General features: G+C 41.7%; 1 protein-coding gene across 1 annotated transcript in view; it reads right to left on the bottom strand.

Annotated features, from left to right (window-relative positions):
• Positions 1-17135, bottom strand: part of HNF4A (hepatocyte nuclear factor 4 alpha) — a 73375-nt gene extending 56240 nt beyond the window's left edge. Inside the window, exon 1 of the mRNA XM_063297119.1 lies at positions 17053-17135. Coding sequence (XP_063153189.1) covers positions 17053-17104 — 52 coding nt within the window. The 5' untranslated portion in view covers positions 17105-17135. The remainder of the gene's footprint in view (positions 1-17052) is intronic.
• Positions 17136-20598: the final 3463 nt, after the last annotated feature.

The following is a 20598-nucleotide window of genomic DNA, read 5'->3' as shown; positions in this document are numbered from 1 at the left end:
GGCAGGGAATGTGGAGCAGGCCCATGCGAAGTTTGCTCAAAGCAAGAGAGGTCCCAAGCAAATGGCCATGATGAGAGCTGCCAAACCCATGGGCACCGCAGCCAGAGCAGGGCGAACGGCGTGGCAGGAGGAGAGGGAGAGCCGCTACGCAAAAGGGCAGTGCCTCCGATGTGGGAAGGAGGGCCACTGGGTGGTGGCATGCCCGAAAGGGAAACCTGAGGAGCGTCAGGGGAGATCGTCGGGAAAGTCACCCACCTTGCCCAGGAAGATGAAGGCAGCTGTAGCTGAGGGCGAAGAAGGAGTCCCGTATTTTGTAGAGGAGGGGGAGCTGAATTGCTCCAGCCAGCGGGAAACGCCAGCCACCTGCTCTAAAGGGTGCCGCTGGGCAGGTGGAAGAGGGAGGGCGTGACTACCCCTCGGTGAGTGGAAACTTTCCTACGTTGTCAGTGAAAGTTAAGTTGGGCTCCCGAACAAGAGCTGTCGAAGCATGGGTGTTGGTCGACTCGGGGTGTTCCCGCTGCTTGATGCACCCGGACGTGGTGGATGCGCTGGAATTACCCATGTTCCCCCTAAAACACCCTATGATTTTTACCCAGTTGGATGGTTCTACGGCGGGGGGGAAGCCAGTCACCCATTTTACGGGTATGGTGGCATTGCAGATGGGCTGCCGTTTGTCGTGACGCCTGTGGGAGGGCCGTTGGTCATTCTGGGGATGCCCTGGTTGGTCCAACAAAACCCACACATAAACTGGGTGCACCGGACTTTGACATTTGGGGATGGGTTCTATCAAATCCCTATAGAAGAAGACGCTCCACAGGCTGCAGTGGGGAGGGCGGCGGCAGCGACCCCGCATCTCGCTGCCGCCCCCCTGGAGGGCCTGCCGGAGCAATACCAGAGTTTTGCAGATGTGTTTGGGGAAAAGGAGGTGGACCAACTCCCTCCTCACCGAAGAACTGACTGTGCAATAGAGTTGGTCCCTAATGCGCAGCTGCCCAAACCGAAAATCTATGCCATGACGCAAAAGGAGCTGGCAGCATTGCGTGAGTTTGTGGACAAAAATCTAGCTAGGGGTTTTATTGAGCCAGCTAATTCGCCGGTTGGCACCCCTGTCTTGTTCCGAGCAAAGAAGGATGGGACTTTGAGACTATGTACAGATTACCGTGGGCTCAATGTGGTCTCGATCCTAAACAAATATCCTCTGCCCCTCTTAAAAGACATGCTAGCACATCTGTCTAAAGGGAAAATCTTCTCTAAACTAGACTTGAGGGAGGCATATTTCCGTATCCGTATACGGGAAGGGGATGAATGGAAGACTGCTTTCAATTGCCCTCTGGGTTCCTTCCAGTACAAGGTTTTGCCGTTTGGGTTGGCAGGGGCACCTGGGGTGTTTATGCAGCTAATTAATGAGGTGTTACATGATCATTTGTTCAAGGGGGTTTTGGTGTATTTAGATGATGTGTTGATTTACACTGAAACAATGGAAGAACATGAGCGTTTGGTGAAACAGGTGCTTAGCAAACTAAGAAAGGCAGAGTTGTATGCTAAGCTCTCTAAATGTGAATTTCATAAGACACAACTTGACTATTTGGGGTACAGAATTTCGGATGCAGGGGTTGAAATGGACCCTGCCAAAGTTCAAGCTATTTTGGACTGGGAGCGCCCGCGCACACGCAGGCAGCTCCAAAGTTTCCTTGGCTTCTGTAACTATTATCACCCGTTCATCCAGGGGTTCGCTGAGATTGCATTGCCTCTAACTGATTTATTGAAAACCAAGGGGTGGGGCAACACACGGAGGGTGAAAAACCCGGGGGCTTTGCTCAATTGGACGCCTCAATGCCAGTCGGCGTTTGACAAGCTTAAGAGATTGTTCACTGCTGAACCTATTCTGTAACATCCTGATCCCGATAAGCCCTTTGTGGTTCAGGTGGATGCTTCTGATTTTTCCATTGGGGCTCTCTTGATGCAAGCTGATGCTGCTGGTTGCCTCAAGCCTTGGGCGTACTTGTCCCAAAAGTTTTCTGAAACAGAAAGACGGTGGCACATCTGGGAGAAAGAGGCTTTTGCAGTGAAAGCAGCTTTAGACACTTGGCGCCACCTTTTAGAGGGGGCTAAATGTCCATCTGAAGTGTGGACTGACCATAAGAATTTAGAAGCCCTTAGCATGCCTCGCAAACTCAGCCCTAAGCAGGTTTGTTGGGCTCAGTTCTTTAGCCGTTTTGATTTCCAGTTAAAGTTCATCCCAGGAAAGAAAAACTTCCTGGCCGATGCGCTTTCCCGCTTACCTCAGGATACAGCCCAGGCACCTGACGTCGTGGGGACGCTTTGGACAGAGCCCAATTGGGGAGCCCCTCCCGTTTGGTCACGGATCGCAGAACACAGTTTACTTCCCAGTTCTGGAGGGCATTTTTAAAACTGGTTGGCACTAAACAAGCCTTATCCACTGCATGGCATCCTGAGACTGACGGAGCCACGGAGGCTCTTAATGCCACCCTTGAGCAGTTTCTCCGCTGATTTGTGAACTACCAACAAGACAATTGGGTGGATCTCCTCCCCTTTGCTGAAGTGGCATACAACAACTCCGTTCATCAGAGCACAGGATGCACACCTTTCAGTACTGTGTTCGGCAGGGACTTCATGCCCATTCCTGACCTCCCTCAACCCATCGTTCCACCTTCATCTCCTTCAGATTGGGCTGCTCACTTGGCAGATTCCTGGCCAGTGATTCAACAGGCATTGGCTGACGCTCACTCGGCTTATAAGCTGCATGCTGATAAAAGACGGGCCCCTCAACCTGTTTTTAAGGTGGGAGATAAAGTTTACCTATCCACGAAATACATCAAATCTCTTCAGCCCTCCAAAAAGTTAGCCCCTAAGTTTGTTGGTCCCTTTCCCATTGTGGGTGTTGTCAACCCTGTCACATTTAAGTTAGACCTGCCACACAATCTTAGGCGTTTACATCCTGTTTTTCATTGCAGCCTGCTCAAACCCGTTACCCACTCCGATCGCTGGCATCCCCAGCCTACTCCTCCCGCGCCAATTGTGATTGATGGGCAGCAACACTTTGAGGTGAAGGAGATCCTGGATTCTCGCTGGCTTCGTGGCACCTTGCAGTACCTTGTCCGATGGAAGCATTTTTCCCACCCTAAGTGGGTGGCTGCCCGCAATGTGTGCTCTCCCCTTTTAGTGGCACGCTTTCATTCTGCTTATCCTTTGAAACCTGCGCCTTAGTCTTTTTTTGGGGGGGCGGTATGTCATGTTCACTGTTTCAATGTGCCTGGTACGTCATAACACTTCACATGTCATGTACTGATTGCATGTTTGATTTGCAGGGAAGGGAGGCGTCCATAGCCCGGACTGTTATCTCTGGGTTGAGGGAATGGAATGTGTTTGGGTTTTCTCAAATGCTCAAGGTTGCTTTCCCAGGAATGGTGAAGACAGTTACTGGCACCTGGGGTGGTGGTGGTTAGAACGGCTGGGTGGCGGGAGGTCTTACGTTTTGAGCCGAGGATTCTTAATTTGTATTTGGCGCGCTTTTGCTCATTCTCAGCTTTCTCTGTACTTGCATACTAATCCTTCAATAAACCAGATTTCGTAAAGTTCACTTGTGAGTCTGGCTTTGTTAGGTTAGGCAACCATTACACTTCTCAGACAAAACTCTCTTGTACCTGGTCTGTGTCTGCTTTCAGTCCTATTAACTGGAGATATAAGAACTGTTGAAGTGGATTATATCCACTTCCTTAAATGAGCGCATTGCCTATCAGTATAGAAAGAGTGACTAGATTCAGCTGCTGCTGTTGAAACACACAGAAGAAAAAGATTGCCTTATTTTCTGGCATGGCAGTTTTTCCTGATTCTTTTTCAAGTATTAAATCTCATTTCGTGTACCATTTATTCATTATGCCTTTCAAAAACATAAGAGATCATCCAGTCCATTGGGAAAAGCTCAGGTTTGATCTGAACTGAGACTGCTAAAACTTTTGAATTCAAGTTCTGCCATGATGTGTGTTGCAAAGGCAAGAGAGAGTGAAGGAAACCACACCAATGTCAACAGAGAGTTTTCCCAAATGAGGCCAAGTATAATAAATGAACTGTAGAGCTCTAACTTCCCTAAATGTTGACACTGTCATTGTCAACAGTAAGAAGTACTGCTGCTTACTGAGGTTGACACTGAAATCATAGCTCATGGGCACCCCTACTTTCTAATTCCACAATCAGAGATAAATGCCCTTATTTCTTGGCATTGTTTTGGAGTTTTTATTACAAACACCAGCTATATTTGTGACTTGTTTCTTATTTCTTCTTCTAACTACTAGTAAAAGCTACATGCAGTGCTATATCTTCTTTTTTTTATCCATTCAGTTGTGTCTGATTCTCGGAGACTGCCTGGACAAGTCCCAGCAGTTTTCTTGGCAAGGTTTTTCAGAAGTAGTTTGCCATTGCCTGCTTCCTAGGGCTGAGAGAAAGTGACTGGCCCATGGTCGTCCAGCTGGCTTTGTGCCAAAGGCAGGACTAGAAACATGGTCTCCCAGTTTCTAGCCTGATGACTTCACCACTACACCAGACTGGCTACCTGAGAGTAATCCTCCACTTTGCTCACTTACAATAGACAAAGATAGGCTTGTGGTCTGAAAGCAATTTTGGGTTAAGCAGAAAAAAAGGCTCCATTTAGTGTTTCTACTTTGAATTTTCTGATTTTTTGCCTTGTAATTTAATATTACTTTAATCATTTTGAGATAAGTAAATGAATCCTGGCATGTTTGTTCAAGATATATGCTTCAAATTGAAAAAAAAACAACAGTCTGAATTAAACCACTTATTAAATATGATACCATTGGTAAGGCATTGTCTATTTTAAAGTAACAAACAGTGTTTTGGGGAAAGGTGGACAAGATTCTGATCCTATTATTCAGGAAACAGTTCAGTTCAAAAATTAATTAAAGTAGATCAATCCATCCATTAAAAAGAGTGAGTAGGAATAACACTGATTAAACATTCTGGCTTTGGTGCTCCCCATAGCTTTTTTTTTTTAAACAATCATAAACACACGCACCACAAGCAGAAACAAAATGAATTAAGCAAAACCAAGAATATATGAAAATGAGCTGGGCACATTGTTTGGATTTTAGATTTTAGAGGTTAGATTTTCTTGTGCAGAGTTATTTTAGATTCTGTGTCTTTTAAAATTATGAAACTTTGCACAGTATGTCTCCCAACCCCTCAAAAATTGATGAAATCACTTTATAAATTTAACAAAGGATGTGCATTATGGCATTCCTTCCTCTCTGGTATCCAGGCTCTTCTGCTCTGAGTGACAACCTAATACAGAGATATGGTACTTACTATGGGTAGAAATTATACTGTAGGTATAATTGATGTGAAAGTCAGTCATGCATTGCACATCTTTACAGATCTCTAGTCAAGCAGATCTGGGATCCGTTAGTGAACTCATATAAAGCAAGACTTGGGAAGGAGGAAGCCAAGTCCTCTCCATTAGAAGCTCAATCTACGATACAAACCGCTTAAATGTCAGCAAATACATTTAGTAAGACCTGGTTATTGATTTGGACAAGGAAAAAGGGTGTCACGCCACTTATTCTGGTTTGCACAGGTTTTATGAATCTCGTTCTGAGGAGTATCATAGTGTTTGGTTTTGCATTATTTCCTCAGATCCGTTGTTGACATTGGCTAAGTGAAGAGGTACAGTATGTAGCAACACTACTTCAGGAAGCAGAATGGCTGCTAGCCTTATACCTTGTTTGTGCTGCCCCATCTCCATAACAGTATGGAAGTGGCCTACCTAATTCCATCCTTAGGTTTGTCACATGGGATAAAGTTATCCTTTTCTTCAGAAGGTAACGTAATTGCTCATCTCTTCATATGAGAGCCAGTTTGGTCTAGTGGTTAAGGCAACAGGCTAGAAACCAGGAGACTGTGAGTTCTAGTCCAGCTTTAGGACTGAAAGCTGACTGGGTGACCTTGGGCCAGTCCCTCTCTCTCAGCCCAACTCACCTCACAGGGTGGTTGTTGTGGGGAAAATAGGAGGAGGAAGGAGTATCAGGTATGTCCACCCCTTGAGTTATTTATAAAAATAATAAAGGCAAGATAGAAAATAAATAAATATGCATTTTTTTCCAATGAAAACTAATCAAGGCCAGGATTTGTTGTACAAAGTTCTTGGGAGAAAATTGATTTCTTTCCATCTTTCTCAGCATTAGAGCCTTCTCCAGAGAGCTACGTCTTCATATAATGCGTCCAGAGTAGGATAATTTAAGCCTGGTCGTTTGTGCCTTGAGTGAAAACTCTGGGTTGATTTGTTCAATGATCCTTTTTTTTTTCTTGGCTGTCCACAGTATTATCAGGAGTCTTCTCCAATACCAAAATTCAAAGACATCAATATTCTCTCTATCCTGCTTCTTCAAAGTCCAACTCTCACTTCTAGAGTGTCACAGGGAATACCATTTCTGAACTTTGTAGGTATAGAAACAACATGGCATTTCATTTCAAGGCTTTCATGGATGCTCTACCAAGTGCTAGTCTCTGGTGTATTTCTTGGCTGCTTGCATCTACTGTTGATGGTTGATCCTAAAAGGAAGAAGTTAACTACCATTTACCACTTTGATATCTTCATTGTGAAGGCTGGGTGTTGTACCTGCTGTCATTAGTTTGGTCTTCTTTATATTTCACCGTCCTCCTTGACTTTTATTACTAGATCTTGCAGATCCTTTGCATTTTGGCTATCAGGGTAGTATCATCAGCATAGCACAGGTTATTGATGTTTCTTCTTCCAGTTTTAAAACTATGCTCATCTTCTTCCAATCCAGCTTCCCTTAATATACAGTATATTCACCATATTGGTTGAAAAATAAGGGGAAAGTGTACATCTTTGTCTTACTCCTTTGCCAACCAGGCACCAGTTTGTTTCACCATATTCCGTCCATACTGTGACTTCCAGGTCTTTATATAAGTTTCTCATGAGGACAATGAGATGTTCTGGGATTCCTATTTTTCTGACACATTTCACAGCTTGGCATGATTGACACAATTTGAGGCCTTTCTATAATCAGTAAGCTTGAGAGGCCACTTTAATTTGACTCTTAAAGCAACTACAACTTTTTTCCAGACTAGTATGGAAGATTAAATATAACAGGCTGTTTTAATGAATAAAAGAGATTTGCTGGGCTTGTGCATGATCTGAAGCATTTTTCCTAATTATTTTTGAAGTGTGCATAGCCTAGCACTCATACTCTGTATAGTAACCCCACTTTTCATTCTCAACCAGTATAGCCAAAGGTCATATTCAGGGATAGATAACCTGGTATCCTCCAGAGTTTTGGAATTACAAATCCCATTAATCCATCAGTTTTGTCAAACAGCAAGAATCTGTGGAAGCTGTAGCTTAAAAAATGTGGAGGACACTAAATCGCGTATCTCTGGTCATACTGGTTGGGGATTATGGTAGTTATAGTTTAACAGTACCAGATTAAGGAAAGCTGCAGCAGAGTTTGGGGGTGGGAGTACACAGTGTAGATGCAACCATCTAGCGTCCTCGAGCTTCAAATTAAAGATGTATGCCCATCATAATGGCAACCATTTTGTGAATGGATAATGACTCCAGTTGCCTGCATTTTGTGACAGTGCTTACAACAAGCTCTCCCAAAATTACAGATGTCAAAGTATTGGCTCTAGATTAAATGGAAAGTCTTTGAAGTCTTAGTGGCAGCAGACTGCTGTTACAAGACCACAGAAAGGGTACGATGGCTACACATCTCCCTTTTATCTCATCTTGCATGTACATTATAACAGTAATAGTCAGTTGGAACCAGATTTAATGCCGGGAAGAGGGGGGTAGAAGATTTTTTGCTGAACCTGCTTTCTGACTGCAAACCTGTAACGTTTCCTGAAAATATGCTGTGAAACTCTGCAGATGTTCCAAAAGAGCAGGAGCAATATTTCCGAAGTTGTGAAAATGCAGAGGCAAGGAAGAATCTGGTAAATGATCTCCTCTGCTTTCCTTTGCCTGTTCTTTCCCAGTGTTTCTGTGTACTACTGTACTAAAGAAGATGACTATGTTAAGAAATAATGGAGTTGTACTCTTAGTTTCCAGAACACCCAACTCTATGGGGTCACCATTTGTTTTGAAGTTCTCTAAATGAGTGCTGTAAACCACCATCCTTCCTGTGCCATTTGTATATGTATCTGTGGATTACCCAGGAACAGATACTCTATAAATACCTTATTGACAATGGCTGAAGGATTAGTAACATTTACCCAGTGCTCAGTGCAGACAAGTGAGAAGGACATGTCTAATCCCCAAATTTTTGTGTTGCTGGGAGAAGCACCTTTTTTATTCAATTTGATTTCCTGAAGTAGACGGACTTAGGCCAAAAGGCTACTTTTGGGCTGGAAACACTCATTCCCACCACCTAAGCTCCCCGTCATTAAAACACTGGAAATAGCTTTCAAACCCAAAGACAGTCTTGAGAATCCACAAGGAAAGAACAATGCTTCAAAAAATTTTAAATGGATCTTATTTCAGAATCTTTTCAGCAAAAAAGTCAAATAATTTGTTTGCCAAAATCACTAGCAAATCAAAAATTCAATTTCACCAGTATAGTTGTGGGCCTTCCTTTTGTCTTAGGACTTTTTGGAAGGATCCCAGTGTGATGGACATTTTACAACTTGTTTAGAACACACGCCAGCTTTATTTTCTTTATTTCTTAGATGGCTCTGGAGCCATAAACGCATGGCAGGTAACTATTACTGAAAAAAGAGGAGGTGCTAACTCATCATCCACCTTTTCCAAGGAGTTGCTCTGCCTGGGATTCAGTCATACATTGTCCTTTTCCTTTTTCCTACAAAAAAAGACTACGTTGCTATTCTGTTCTTTCCATCCATAGTCGATTTCTTATAGCAAGAAAAAAAACAGAACTTAAATGCTAGTGAAATATGGAGGATTGCAGATAGATAATTTCATGTGGAATCTTTGTCAGACTTCATGAATGAAGCATAGTGTTTCCACATTAAAAGTATATTCTGGAATTATATTTATTTTCAAATATCACACTACTGTCTTCCCTTAATGGAAGTGACAATCCAAGTTATCATTCATTTGGAAGTGATGAGAACTGAAGTTGGGACTCATGCTTTGCCAGTGAAATATTAACCCATTTCTTTTGTAATTTGCTTGTTAAAATAATGGGTGATAGACACTGTACTTTCATGTGGCCCTTTCCTGCTGTTTCTTTATATTCCAAGGTAACTATCTATACCTACACTTTTCATATACATCTAGCCCTACATTTATCAACTTTTTAAGACTCCCTCCTCCCATTTGCTTTCTGCTGCATCCTATATCAATTTCTTGCTCTCCTCTAGCTTTGTCCAATGAAGTCAATAACTCAGTAATCAGAAGTATGTTTGGAAATCTGAAATAGCTTTCCATTATATTTATTAGTTTTGCAAAAATACTCCATATGATAATTTTAAAACTAATTTATACATCAGATGGGCCCTTCTTCATGTTTGGAGCCCAGGGCAAGGGTCCCCTTTAAAAAGATATTCCTTAAATACTCTACTGAAGATTAGCTCATGTTGAACAGAATAATTCCTTAATCTTTCTCCAGATATATCTTGATAAATTGTTGTATGGACTTCCTGAATTCATGCTATATTTTCCATCATCCAATGTTTGTGTAACTTTATAAATATTCCTGTATTGCAAAAATATAAATAAATAAAAATCTGTATTTGGCTCTGAAGCATGTCCCCCCCCTTCCCCCCCCCTTTCTTTCAGTAGACTCAGCTAGGCTCGGCAGTCTGGTTCATATAGCCAACTTTATAGCAAGAATTTTCTCTAGGGTGAAACATTTCCTTGGTTTAATCCCAAATTAAAACAGATGATCCATCTCCTAGAGGAATCTGTTTCCATTTGAGGTCGTTCAACATACAGCATATATTTTGAGGAGGAGGAGTAGATCTTCACTGCAGTGTTGTGAACGAAAAACAAATGAATGAAAATGAATGAAAAATTGGTCATGGGAATTTCTTTTTCTTTCCACATAGTGATTCTCTCCTATGTTGCTCAGTGTTTTCCAGCTTGCTTCTTGAAAACAGATGGGCAGCCAATCTATAGTTGACATGGCACCTTTACCATGTATCTTCACGGATCAGTGAGATGCTTGAAGTAGCATCTGCCATATGGAACTAAAACCAAGCTTAATGATCAGTGTAAAAATATTGTTTCATTCAAGGAACATTTCATGCACAGGTGTCATCCACACGCATACTAAGCCATGGTTGCCATGGTTCATGTATAATGCTAAGTCATATACCTTGGGTTAAAACTCCAGTGGGTAGTTCATACTGTGTACTAAGCTCTAACCAAGCAAGCCACATTATAGCTTAATTCAATGTGTAAAGCCTATTAATGACCTCGTTTGCATGTTATGCTAAGCTGTGGTTTGTTTAACCATGATATATTGAAAAAGTCACAATTTGTAGGATTAACACAACACACAAAGCCATAAACCATGCCTTACATTTCAGTATGCCAAGATTCAATTCATACAACATGCTGTGGCAAATTCTGATAAGCTATCATTTGGCTTCATGCAATGTGCAGTGTCAAAGTACACCTGATTGCCCTACTACTTTGGATTGTGGCACAACAATTTTTAGGAGTGGCTGCAAGGTAAGATCTTAGTTTGTGAGAATCAATACTAGTATACTGGTTGAATTTATATTAATGTAATGCTGGACTATAACAATATTGTACTGTATTTCCATTATTATTTATTGCTGTGATTACAATGCGATGGCCTGCAAGGATTCCTCTGGAGTATGACAGCCTTCCTCTGCCATGACAATATGGTTAAAGGTAAAGGTAAAGGTTTCCCTTGACGTAAAGTCCAGTCGTGTCCGACTCTAGGGGGCGGTGCTCATCTCCGTTTCAAAGCCTTGGAGCCGGCGTTGTCCATAGGACACTTCCGGGTCATGTGGCCAGCATGACTCACGGAACGCCGTTACCTTCCCGCCGAAGCGGTACCAATTAATCTACTCACATTTGCATGTTTTCGAACTGCTTGGTGTGCAGAAGCTGGGACAAGCAACGGGAGCTCACCCCGCCGCGCGGTTTCGAACCGCCGACCTTCCGATCGACAGCTCAGCGGTTTAACCCGCAGCGCCACCGCGTCCCCGACAATATGGTTAAGAGGGAGGATAATGGAGGCACTCCCCTATCTTGAGTGGTGTGTTGCACAGAAGAGTTTCATCTCCTCTGAATCAAAGTACTTTATCTCTGTGGAGCAGAGAAGTTTGCAGCTGGTTGAATGCAGCATGTTGCTCCTCTGACATGTCCTGCTTCAGCCATAGGAAAATAGTACAAGGAAAAAAACAGCCAGTATGGTGTAGTGGTTAAGGTGTTGGACTAGGACTAAGAAGACCCTGAGCTAGGTTGAAGTCCACCCTCAATCTCAGAGCCACATTCGGTGGCTTTCAGCCTGTCACTATTTCAGCCCAACCTACCTCACATGGTTGTCTTTGTGACCTTAACCTCCTGCAGAAAGGCAGATAATAGACCCCCAACCATAGGACTCAACAATATAGACCATGCTAAGGGATATAATCCCCATCTGGCTGTTTCCTTAACTGTCACAAAAGGGGAAATAGGCCAAGTGATCCACCCTACTGAAAGACCAACTTCTCATCCAAACTGTATCTAGGTGGTCATGATTTAAAACCTAGTTCTTAACTGGAAGCACTGGCAGCTGAGTTTGCTTTTTCCTTCTCCTGTGTCAGGTCTTTTAAATTGCTGGCGGTATGCTGGAATCATTCCTAACCCCCAACCCCCTACTGATTTATACGTAAGCCATTCCGTGAGCCATTTTGAATGAAGAATGAAGAAAAACATTAGAAATAAATGCATAAATGATCTGACAGGACAGTGGGGGAGGATGGGTTAATCCCCCACTTCTCTGTGCTATCTGGGAAAATTCCTTTCTTTCTTTTCTTTTTCTTTTCTTGCTTTTGTTGTTGTCCTTAAGGAAAGAAATAAATGAACTGCTTTTCCCAGGCCCCTTGTTTTTATTGCTGTCTCTTCATACAACATGCTTAACTTGATTTTCTGGGTTCATAAAATCCATTGAACAGTAACCTAACCAAACAGGCTGGATTCTCACAACATGCTAAGCCAAAGAAAATCTTAGCAAGATTAATATTAACCAAGCTTGGCATCTTATGTAAGTGCATCTGCCTGGTTATGAGTGTTATGTGAACACAGTGTTGAGGTGCCAAAGGTTTCAGCTTAGCAACCCCATCTAATACTGGGTTGTGCATTGGGCCTTCCATATTATATGCAAATACTCACAAACAATATATACTTCACCAGAGTTATAAGAATGAGGGAGAAATTTTCTCCCATATTTTTCTAATGACCTTTCTGAAGAATTTATTTCTACAGCAGCTGTAGACCTATATCTCTTGAAGGCACCAGGTTGAACAGGCTGATTTAAGAAGCAATTATACAGAAAAAATAATAAAACACAAGACACACCACTGCATTTCAAGAGTCGTGTATATTACATCTACTGCATGTTCCATGTGCATTGACAGAAAATTGGAGATTTTTTTTCTATCCAATTGCACTAGAATCTTAATTTTCCTTCAACTTCTGAAACTTGGTCACAAACCCACTGAGCTCTACATCAGACAAAGCTGACCCTTATAACCTACAATAAAAGTATTTTTTCATCAGTCTGGACTAACTTCCACCTACGTACCCCAGACTAAATGGCTTGTAGGCATGTTGATATCATCCATTCAATGCATGCAAAATTTGGGAAGTAAACTGCAGTTATTCACTGTGGTTATAGTCTGGTGCTGTCAAAACTATCCTTTCAACACATGGCAGCAGGGGTTCCCACATGGGAATCAAAAAGGTCAAAATGGTATCAATTGATCATGCAATCAAAGCCCGCCCTCCCCCACATTTACACCTGTCTTACACAATGTACATAAAAAAGCCCAGGACTGATTATATGCTCACCATCTTTACCTTTTCCACCCTCCATGTGGACAAGGCCAACTTTGATACAGCATGAAAGCGAGCACTGGCTAAATACAGTAGCCACAGGCAAACAATGTCAGATCAGAGTGGTCCAGGTAAATGGTATTATTGAAACAAGGAAAGGTACTGCATTTTCATATTTGCACAGGATTCTATTTCATAGGATAAATCTGGTCCTTCTCCTCTACCATCACAAATTAAAAGTTATGCATGACCCGCCTTGCAGGTTTGTTTTATCTCTATGGGTCCAATATAGCAATCAACAATAACAGCACAGTGTACTAATCCATATGAATGAGCTTTAAACCTTTTAGAGCCAGTACAGTGAGGCATTTAAAGTGCTGGTTATGATGCAGGAGGCCCAGATTCAAATATCCACTTAATCATAATACTACTGAGGGACTTATATCACAGGATACATGTGAGAAAAGAGTGTGCAGGAAAATCAAGCACGGGCAAAATGATGGAATAATGACAACATAAACTTGCCGGTTGCTCATGAGTTACGTGTACCTTCAAAAAATGGTGACATTTTCTTCATTTCCCCCCTCATCTATTTTTTCCTTTGGGGTTGTGCTTTTTTGATCACTTAAATTTGACTTACTAATACAGAATGGAGCAAAATATTTTAACATTGGACATACTGAAAGATATTTTTGAACAATGGACCCAGAAGTTAATTTTAAGAGTGTCTGCCTCTATAGATAGACTGTGTTTAAAAGATGTTATGGAAGAGGAACAAATTTTACTGGATAAGACTGAGACTGATCTGAAGGTGGATTTAAAAATGACAGGCTACAAGAATTATATGGAAAAAGATGCTACACTGGACATACAAATGAAACCAGCTGATGTCTTAATAATTAAAAAGAATATACAAATAACAAACCAAAAGAGTGACCTGGATAACCTTCCTATACTGGATTTACAAAAAAGACTTGTTAAAGCTTTGAAGAATTTTGTGAGAAGGGATAATCAAGTTCTACAACATTATTTGAAGGGCATAAAGATCAAGATTGTTAAAAGTAAAAGGAAGGAATATAAAGTTGGTTTATTTGATCAAGGTTAAAACAGATATGTTGTTATCTCTGGTAACCTTTAATGGACTTTTGCTGATCAGGACTGAACAACAGGCCTTTAAGAATTTGTCGATAGATAAGAGATGGAATATGGGGAGAAGAGATCATTTGTTGTATTTTAAGAGAAGGTGATAGGTTACTAAAATCGTTTATACCTCTTGTGATGAAGGCGGAAGTCACTTCTTTATATATTTCTTTTCTTTTTCTCTACTATATTCTTATTTTTTCTTTCTTTTCTATTTTTCTTTCTATTTTTTCTTTCTTTTCTTCACTTTCTATTTTTTCTTTTTTCTTTTGTTTGTATTAGTTTTTCTCTTTTTAATTGTAATTTTTAATAAAATTACTAAAAATAATTTAAAAAGAACAATACAAAGGTGTAATATGTCAGTTGATGATCTGATGAAGAAAAACAATTATAACAATACCTCCTTCTCACAGCAGGGCAGCTTTTCCTTTGGCCAATGGAGCTATGAAGTTCTCTTTTACCATCAGAGCCAGCTTCATACCACCTGTAACTGTTATTGTTTATAGCACTATCTCTACACCTGAAATCCTACAAAGTTACATTCCCTGTTGCAGAACCCTTCAAACTGCCTACCCATCTAAATGGTTCAGAAGCAAGTATGTGGTTACAAATACCCAGGAGACGAACATAGAGGTGGAGAAAAAGTCAGACTGATGTCAACATCCCAGGAAGCAATAAATGAACAGAACTAGAAGACCAGAAACAAGTCTATGTGAGAAAAGATCCAAAGCAACAATAAATATATATACAAAAAAGGTGGTATGAAATAAACAACAACAGGTGTTGGGCAGAGGCCTCCTACATGAGCTGTATTGCACAGAAGAAGGGTGGGCCTTTAGGTAAGATGACTGGATGCTCACTCAGATCTAACATTGCAGCCCTTGAAGCTTGGAGATCAGCCTGCCAGGCTTACAGTAAGATGGAGTTCACATATTATGTTAAGCCATTGTTTAATCATGGTGTGAACTAATTACAATTGGTTAGGTCAACACAATTAAGGGACGCGGTGGCGCTGCGGGTTAAACCACTGAGCTGCTGAGCTTGCCGATTGGAAGGTCGGCGGTTCGAATCCGCATGACGGGGTGAGCTCCCGTTGCTAGTCCCAGCTCCTGCCAACCTAGCAGTTCGAAAACATGCAAATGTGAGTAGATTAATAGGTACCGCTTCAGCGGGCAGGTAACAGCGCTCCGTGCAGTCATGCTGGCCACATGACCATGGAAGTGTCTACGGACAAACGCCGTCTCTTCGGCTTTGAAATGGAGATGAGCACCGCCCCCTAGAGTCGGACACGACTGGACTTAATGTCAAGGGAAACCTTTACCTTTACCTAGGTCAACACAACAGCTAAGGTGTAAATTATGGCTGGTTCATACAGCATGCTAAATCAAAACCAAACAATCCATCTTATGGTGTGTGCTTGGGGATGACTGGAATAGTGCTTTGCACACATAGAAATTGGTATGTGCTATGTAGGATTACAAAAATCCAGATGACCACTATCTGTAGCGAAGTATAGTTTTAGTGTTATATGAACCAAACCAAGGATAGAGTCCTAGTGGTCAGCAGATAACTCACTAGCTTCTGAGATTCAGTTCCAAACACTTCTTTTCCCCAGTCACTTACACAATATAAGTTCATACAACTTGCTAAGCCATATGTCATGAATACTGATGGTGAGCAGGAGGGGGCCCCTATCCAGGGGGGAAAACTCATGCGTAGTACTGAAAAGTTAAGCAGCCATTCAAAGAGACACAGATCAGACCCGCCTTGACTTTGGGGTTTATCTGTCTGGGTTTTTCTCATGCTTCTTCAGTTTGTTAGGATTTTCTGTTTAATGTAGCAGTAGTAAAACACTAGAGACCTATTCCTTTTCTCAGCGTGGTTCCCGACTGTTAGGACACCATAATACGATTTGATTAATTCAGGCTTAGCATGTTGTGATTTGTAGTCAATGGCTGTCTGAATGTAGCCACTGTGATTTATTCAATAAGTCATAATTTAACACTATGAATAACATAACAACAAAAAAATCCTTATTCCAAAAGGTTGCAACTTTGGTGTTTTTTAGTTCTGTTGATAAAAGAGGTGCTTATAACTTGCCATTGCTGTAAATAAAGGGCAATGGGCAACACAACATGTATTGGGAGAATCCTTTCTGCACATGTTCAATTCACAAGAAATCCATGAGCAAAACAGGACCAGAAAGTGCACTATTAGCGCGTGGGTACATAGCTCAGACAGAAAAGTTGTTATTGTTCACCTTCACGGACAACAAATGCGTTATACATATAAATACGGGATTAACTATCCAGCCCATGTAAGTGTGACCTTACGCCATTTGAATGAGCACATTCCATATATATCAACTCAGAAATCAATCTCATTGAGAATAACTGCATTCCCACATTTAGCCTCTTTGCAAAGTTTTGTGAGAGCTTTGACATGATCTCTCTCTCTCTCTCTTACGCAAGGACACACACACAAGAGCGTAGTACAAACTTCAACATTGCATTTGAAAAGCCTACTTTTGTTCCAGCCTCAGATCAGGCTAAGCTAACCTCCTTTCCTGCTGGTTCTACATTACGTTTTGTTTTGCAAACTCATCCTCACTTCAAAATCAAAACAAATTCCAGTAATGCTCCCTCTTTCCTCAAGTCATGGGCAGCAGTGCCTGCTTCTCCAACAGGCTAAGAAGAAGCCAACCACAGGGAAACTGAGACCACGGACAGCCAGGAAATGCATGTTGGCCCAGCACATAAGGTCTCCATAGATCAACAACAAACAGCAGGATTTGTCGGCCCTCAGTGTACACAGCTTTGCTCAACCTCTGAGTGTCTCTCCTCAAAAACAAGAAAAGATAGGCCGACAGGAGCCTGTGTACTCACCATACGGAGGGCCCTCCATCTTAGCACTTAGCTGTGTGCTTACATTGACCATTTCTCATCAGTATAATTCTGAAGAAAATGGGAAAGTGTAAAATAACAAGAAAAGAAGCTGGGCGAGGGAGGGAGGGAGGAAGGGTGAGGAAACCTGCCTTGCCTGTTATCTTATTGATTCGCTTAATCAAGCCTAATGTGGGTGGAGATGTTAAATAGTAACCAAGCTAGTATGGAAACCAACTTGCAAGGTGCCGTCTGCCACGGTAGCTATAGTGACTGCTCCCAAGCTTGAAACTCAAATATGACTATGGCAAACTTTTGGGATTTCCACTGATACCTGGTCTCTGGCCCCAGGGTGATTCCCGTGGCCCAGAAATTGCTTTCCTCTGGATTCTTCCTGACAAAGAGGCAACAGAGAAGCAGCCCAGGACAGAGAAGCAGAAGGAACTCCCATGGGAGGGGGTGTGAATTAGGTCAGTTTTACAGCTGCTGAGGCATGGGAGGTTTTATTGCCCTTGCCAAACAAACACGAAGAACAATGGCTTTGTGTGCAGACAAATGTAGATCCCTGCACTGTTGCTGGGGATAAGCTGCCCACTTCTCTGGCCAGGCTGCATTTGTTTATAGGTAAAGAACAGACAGTGGTGCATGAACTAGCTCCAGGCTCCATGTAGTGTGTAAATAAATCAGGGTGTGTATGTGTGACTGATTGTGTTTGGGCATGACTGAGGGCTGGTGTTACTTTTGCATTAGTGTGCTCGGGCGCATTTTCATTTTAGTTTTTCTAAAATGTATGTGTGGCATTTCAACTGTGCTTCTAGTACAAATGCGTACCACACACACACACAGAGTATACTGTACTCTAATATACTGATATTACTATATATACTATATTACTAATATACTGTAGTAATAGAGTCCTCGACAATAAATTTTACACATGCACACACACACACATAAATATGAGCAACAAAACCAATCTAAACTTAAAATACCTGAAAAAATGAAAATTTTATATCAAAACACTTTTTTAAAAATCAACCTCAAAAGATTCCAAACAGGTGAAGCATCTGCAAGCAGAACTGCCCTACTCTGTATTAGTTCTGATCTTAGCAGCTCCATATTGGCCTTTTTTTCTTTTCTTTCTTTCTTTTTTTTGGTGTGTTGGTGGAACTTCTGCTGAATGCACATATACCACTGTTAGCTACCTATTTGACTTTTCAACAGCGGTTGCTAAACTCTTCCTATTGGAAGACTCAGTAGTACTTCTTACAGTTCTTTCTGGGATAAAATAAAATAAGAGCAAGGCAGAGGATAACTTGTTCTCTTTGGTGATTTCCACAATACTGACTTATAGCATCTTCATAAATCACCCAGCCATCACGAAAGTAGGCTAGCTTACGGGACATGGGACAGTTGTAATCTTCCCAACCCAGAGGAAACTGAATCAGAACAAATTTATCCCTACCTAGAATGTCGCAATGAAGAGTGTAGAAGTGATTTACTGCCAGTTAAGAAGGTGCTTCCCAAAAGCATTCAGAGAAATAAGATGATGGAAAAGATGGCCTTTGGTCCCATTCTCAGTGTGCTGAAAAGGGTCAAGTGGAAGGATACAATGTTGTGGAAACTCCAAAACAAGAGTTTATTGATCCAATCAACTAACTCAGAAATTTATCACAAGGCTTCCAGACAGGACTTCAAAAATCCAGACAACCACTAGATGGTAGCAAAGAGACACATGAAAATCTAACGCTGGTCGTTGTGGGCCTTTCAACGCTACAATTCTATGGTTCTATGATTCACAAGTGAGCCAGGACACACGGGTTCTGTAGGGAAGCACAAATAGAAGTCCTGTAAAAGCACCTTTCTGATCGATGAATATGTGAGTGGATGCAATGGCTGTCTACAGTCTGAATGGTACATAGGCAAGTTGTTCTGCAATAAAATATTGTATTATGTTTCTGGAGTAGAGTATGTGTATGTTATCCTTAGCCTGTGGCTGAAAGAGATTGAAGAACAAAAATTAGATCAAAAAAATAAGGAATTGTTGCTACAAGGTAGGCTTTGTTAGCTACACTTCTTTTGGAATTTGCATGGGCCACATGTTTTAAAAATAATTCTTGCAAAATAAGAATTAAGATAAAGTCTTTGTTGTTTTCTTTTTCTTTTTTTTTTGCTGGAGTGGACTTAAAGTGAAATCATGGATTTTTTTTTTCTACATATTTTCCTCGACTAGGAACAAACGTATAAAAATTGTTTTCAGGGTGCACTGAAATTATATCTCAAGAAAATGAGATAGTTTTTTTCTACTTGTTTAATATTTTCACTATTTTCCTTTTCCATCTGCTTCTCTTTTTCTCCCCCTATAGTTAGTTAGGATTCCATGCCTACCAAGTATTCTAGTTTTGGATTTGGGAGTAGGGTTGGATTGCTCTGCACTTCTGAAAATCTTGGGGTCCTTCCAGGTTTCCCTGTGCCTCCCTCGTGTACTGTATGCAGCTGTTGCCTTTTGATTGTGGAAGGGTGTGCGTTCCCTCCTAAAGTGGGGAAGAATATGTGAAGGATGGAAGAAGAAAAGGAAACTAAAAGAATACATAAACTGAACAATTGGCAAATAGTTTTTGGAGGTCAAAACTCAAGTCTGTTAAGAAAAAAAAACTTCAGTTTTTTTATCTAGGCCTTTGCTTGCTCAGTGTGTGTGTTTCTCTCTACCTTGTCTCTCTACTAAGGGTGTGCAGCACCTTGGATTTGAAGGCAAAAAGATGCTTGGTGTATGAGGGTCATGCAAGTAGTACCAGTCTGCAACTCCTTAAAATATGCAGATGCACATGATCCAAGAAAAAATACTTTCTCCTTCTTCAGATCAGCTCTAATCAGCTCGTGTGTGTGTGTGTATGTAATATTTCATGCATTTGAAGAACTGGCTGTAGTTAATAAAAGCATATGCTGTATTAAGCTAGAGTAGAATATTAAGAATTTAGGGTCCTACTGGTCATATTTTGCATCATTTACATTTACATTGGATACAGACAGACCTGGTGCGTAATCTGGGGGTTCTCCTGGACTCACGACTCCTGCTCGCAGAGCAGGTGGCAGTTGTGGCCAGGAGGGCCTTTGCTCGCCTTTGGGTTGCGCGCCAGTTACGCCCGTTCCTGGAACGAGAGGCCCTCCGAACAGTCAGTCATGGCCTTGTCATCTCTCATATTGACTACTGCAATGCGTTTTACATGGGGCTACCCTTGAAGAGTATCCGGAAGCTTCAGCTGGTCCAGAATGCAGCCGCGTGGGTTATTTTTGGTGCTCCTAGATTGGCACATATAACATCTTTACTGCATGAGCTGCACCAGGTGCCAGTTTGCTTCCGGGTCCAATTCAAGGTGTTGGTTATGACCTTTAAAGCCCTACATGGCATGGGGCCAGGTTACCTGAGGGACCGTCTCATCCCCATAACATCGACCTGCCCCAGCAGGCAGAGAGGGCACGTTGCGGACCCCGTTGATAAGAGAATTCCATCTGGGGGGGTCCAGGAAATGGGCCTTCTCTGAAGTTGCC

This window comes from Candoia aspera, chromosome 3, assembly GCF_035149785.1.
Source record: "Candoia aspera isolate rCanAsp1 chromosome 3, rCanAsp1.hap2, whole genome shotgun sequence".
In the NCBI taxonomy this organism is placed as follows: domain Eukaryota; kingdom Metazoa; phylum Chordata; class Lepidosauria; order Squamata; family Boidae; genus Candoia; species Candoia aspera.
Note: the sequence above shows the minus strand (reverse complement) of the source record. Positions and strands in the feature narration are given on the sequence as shown.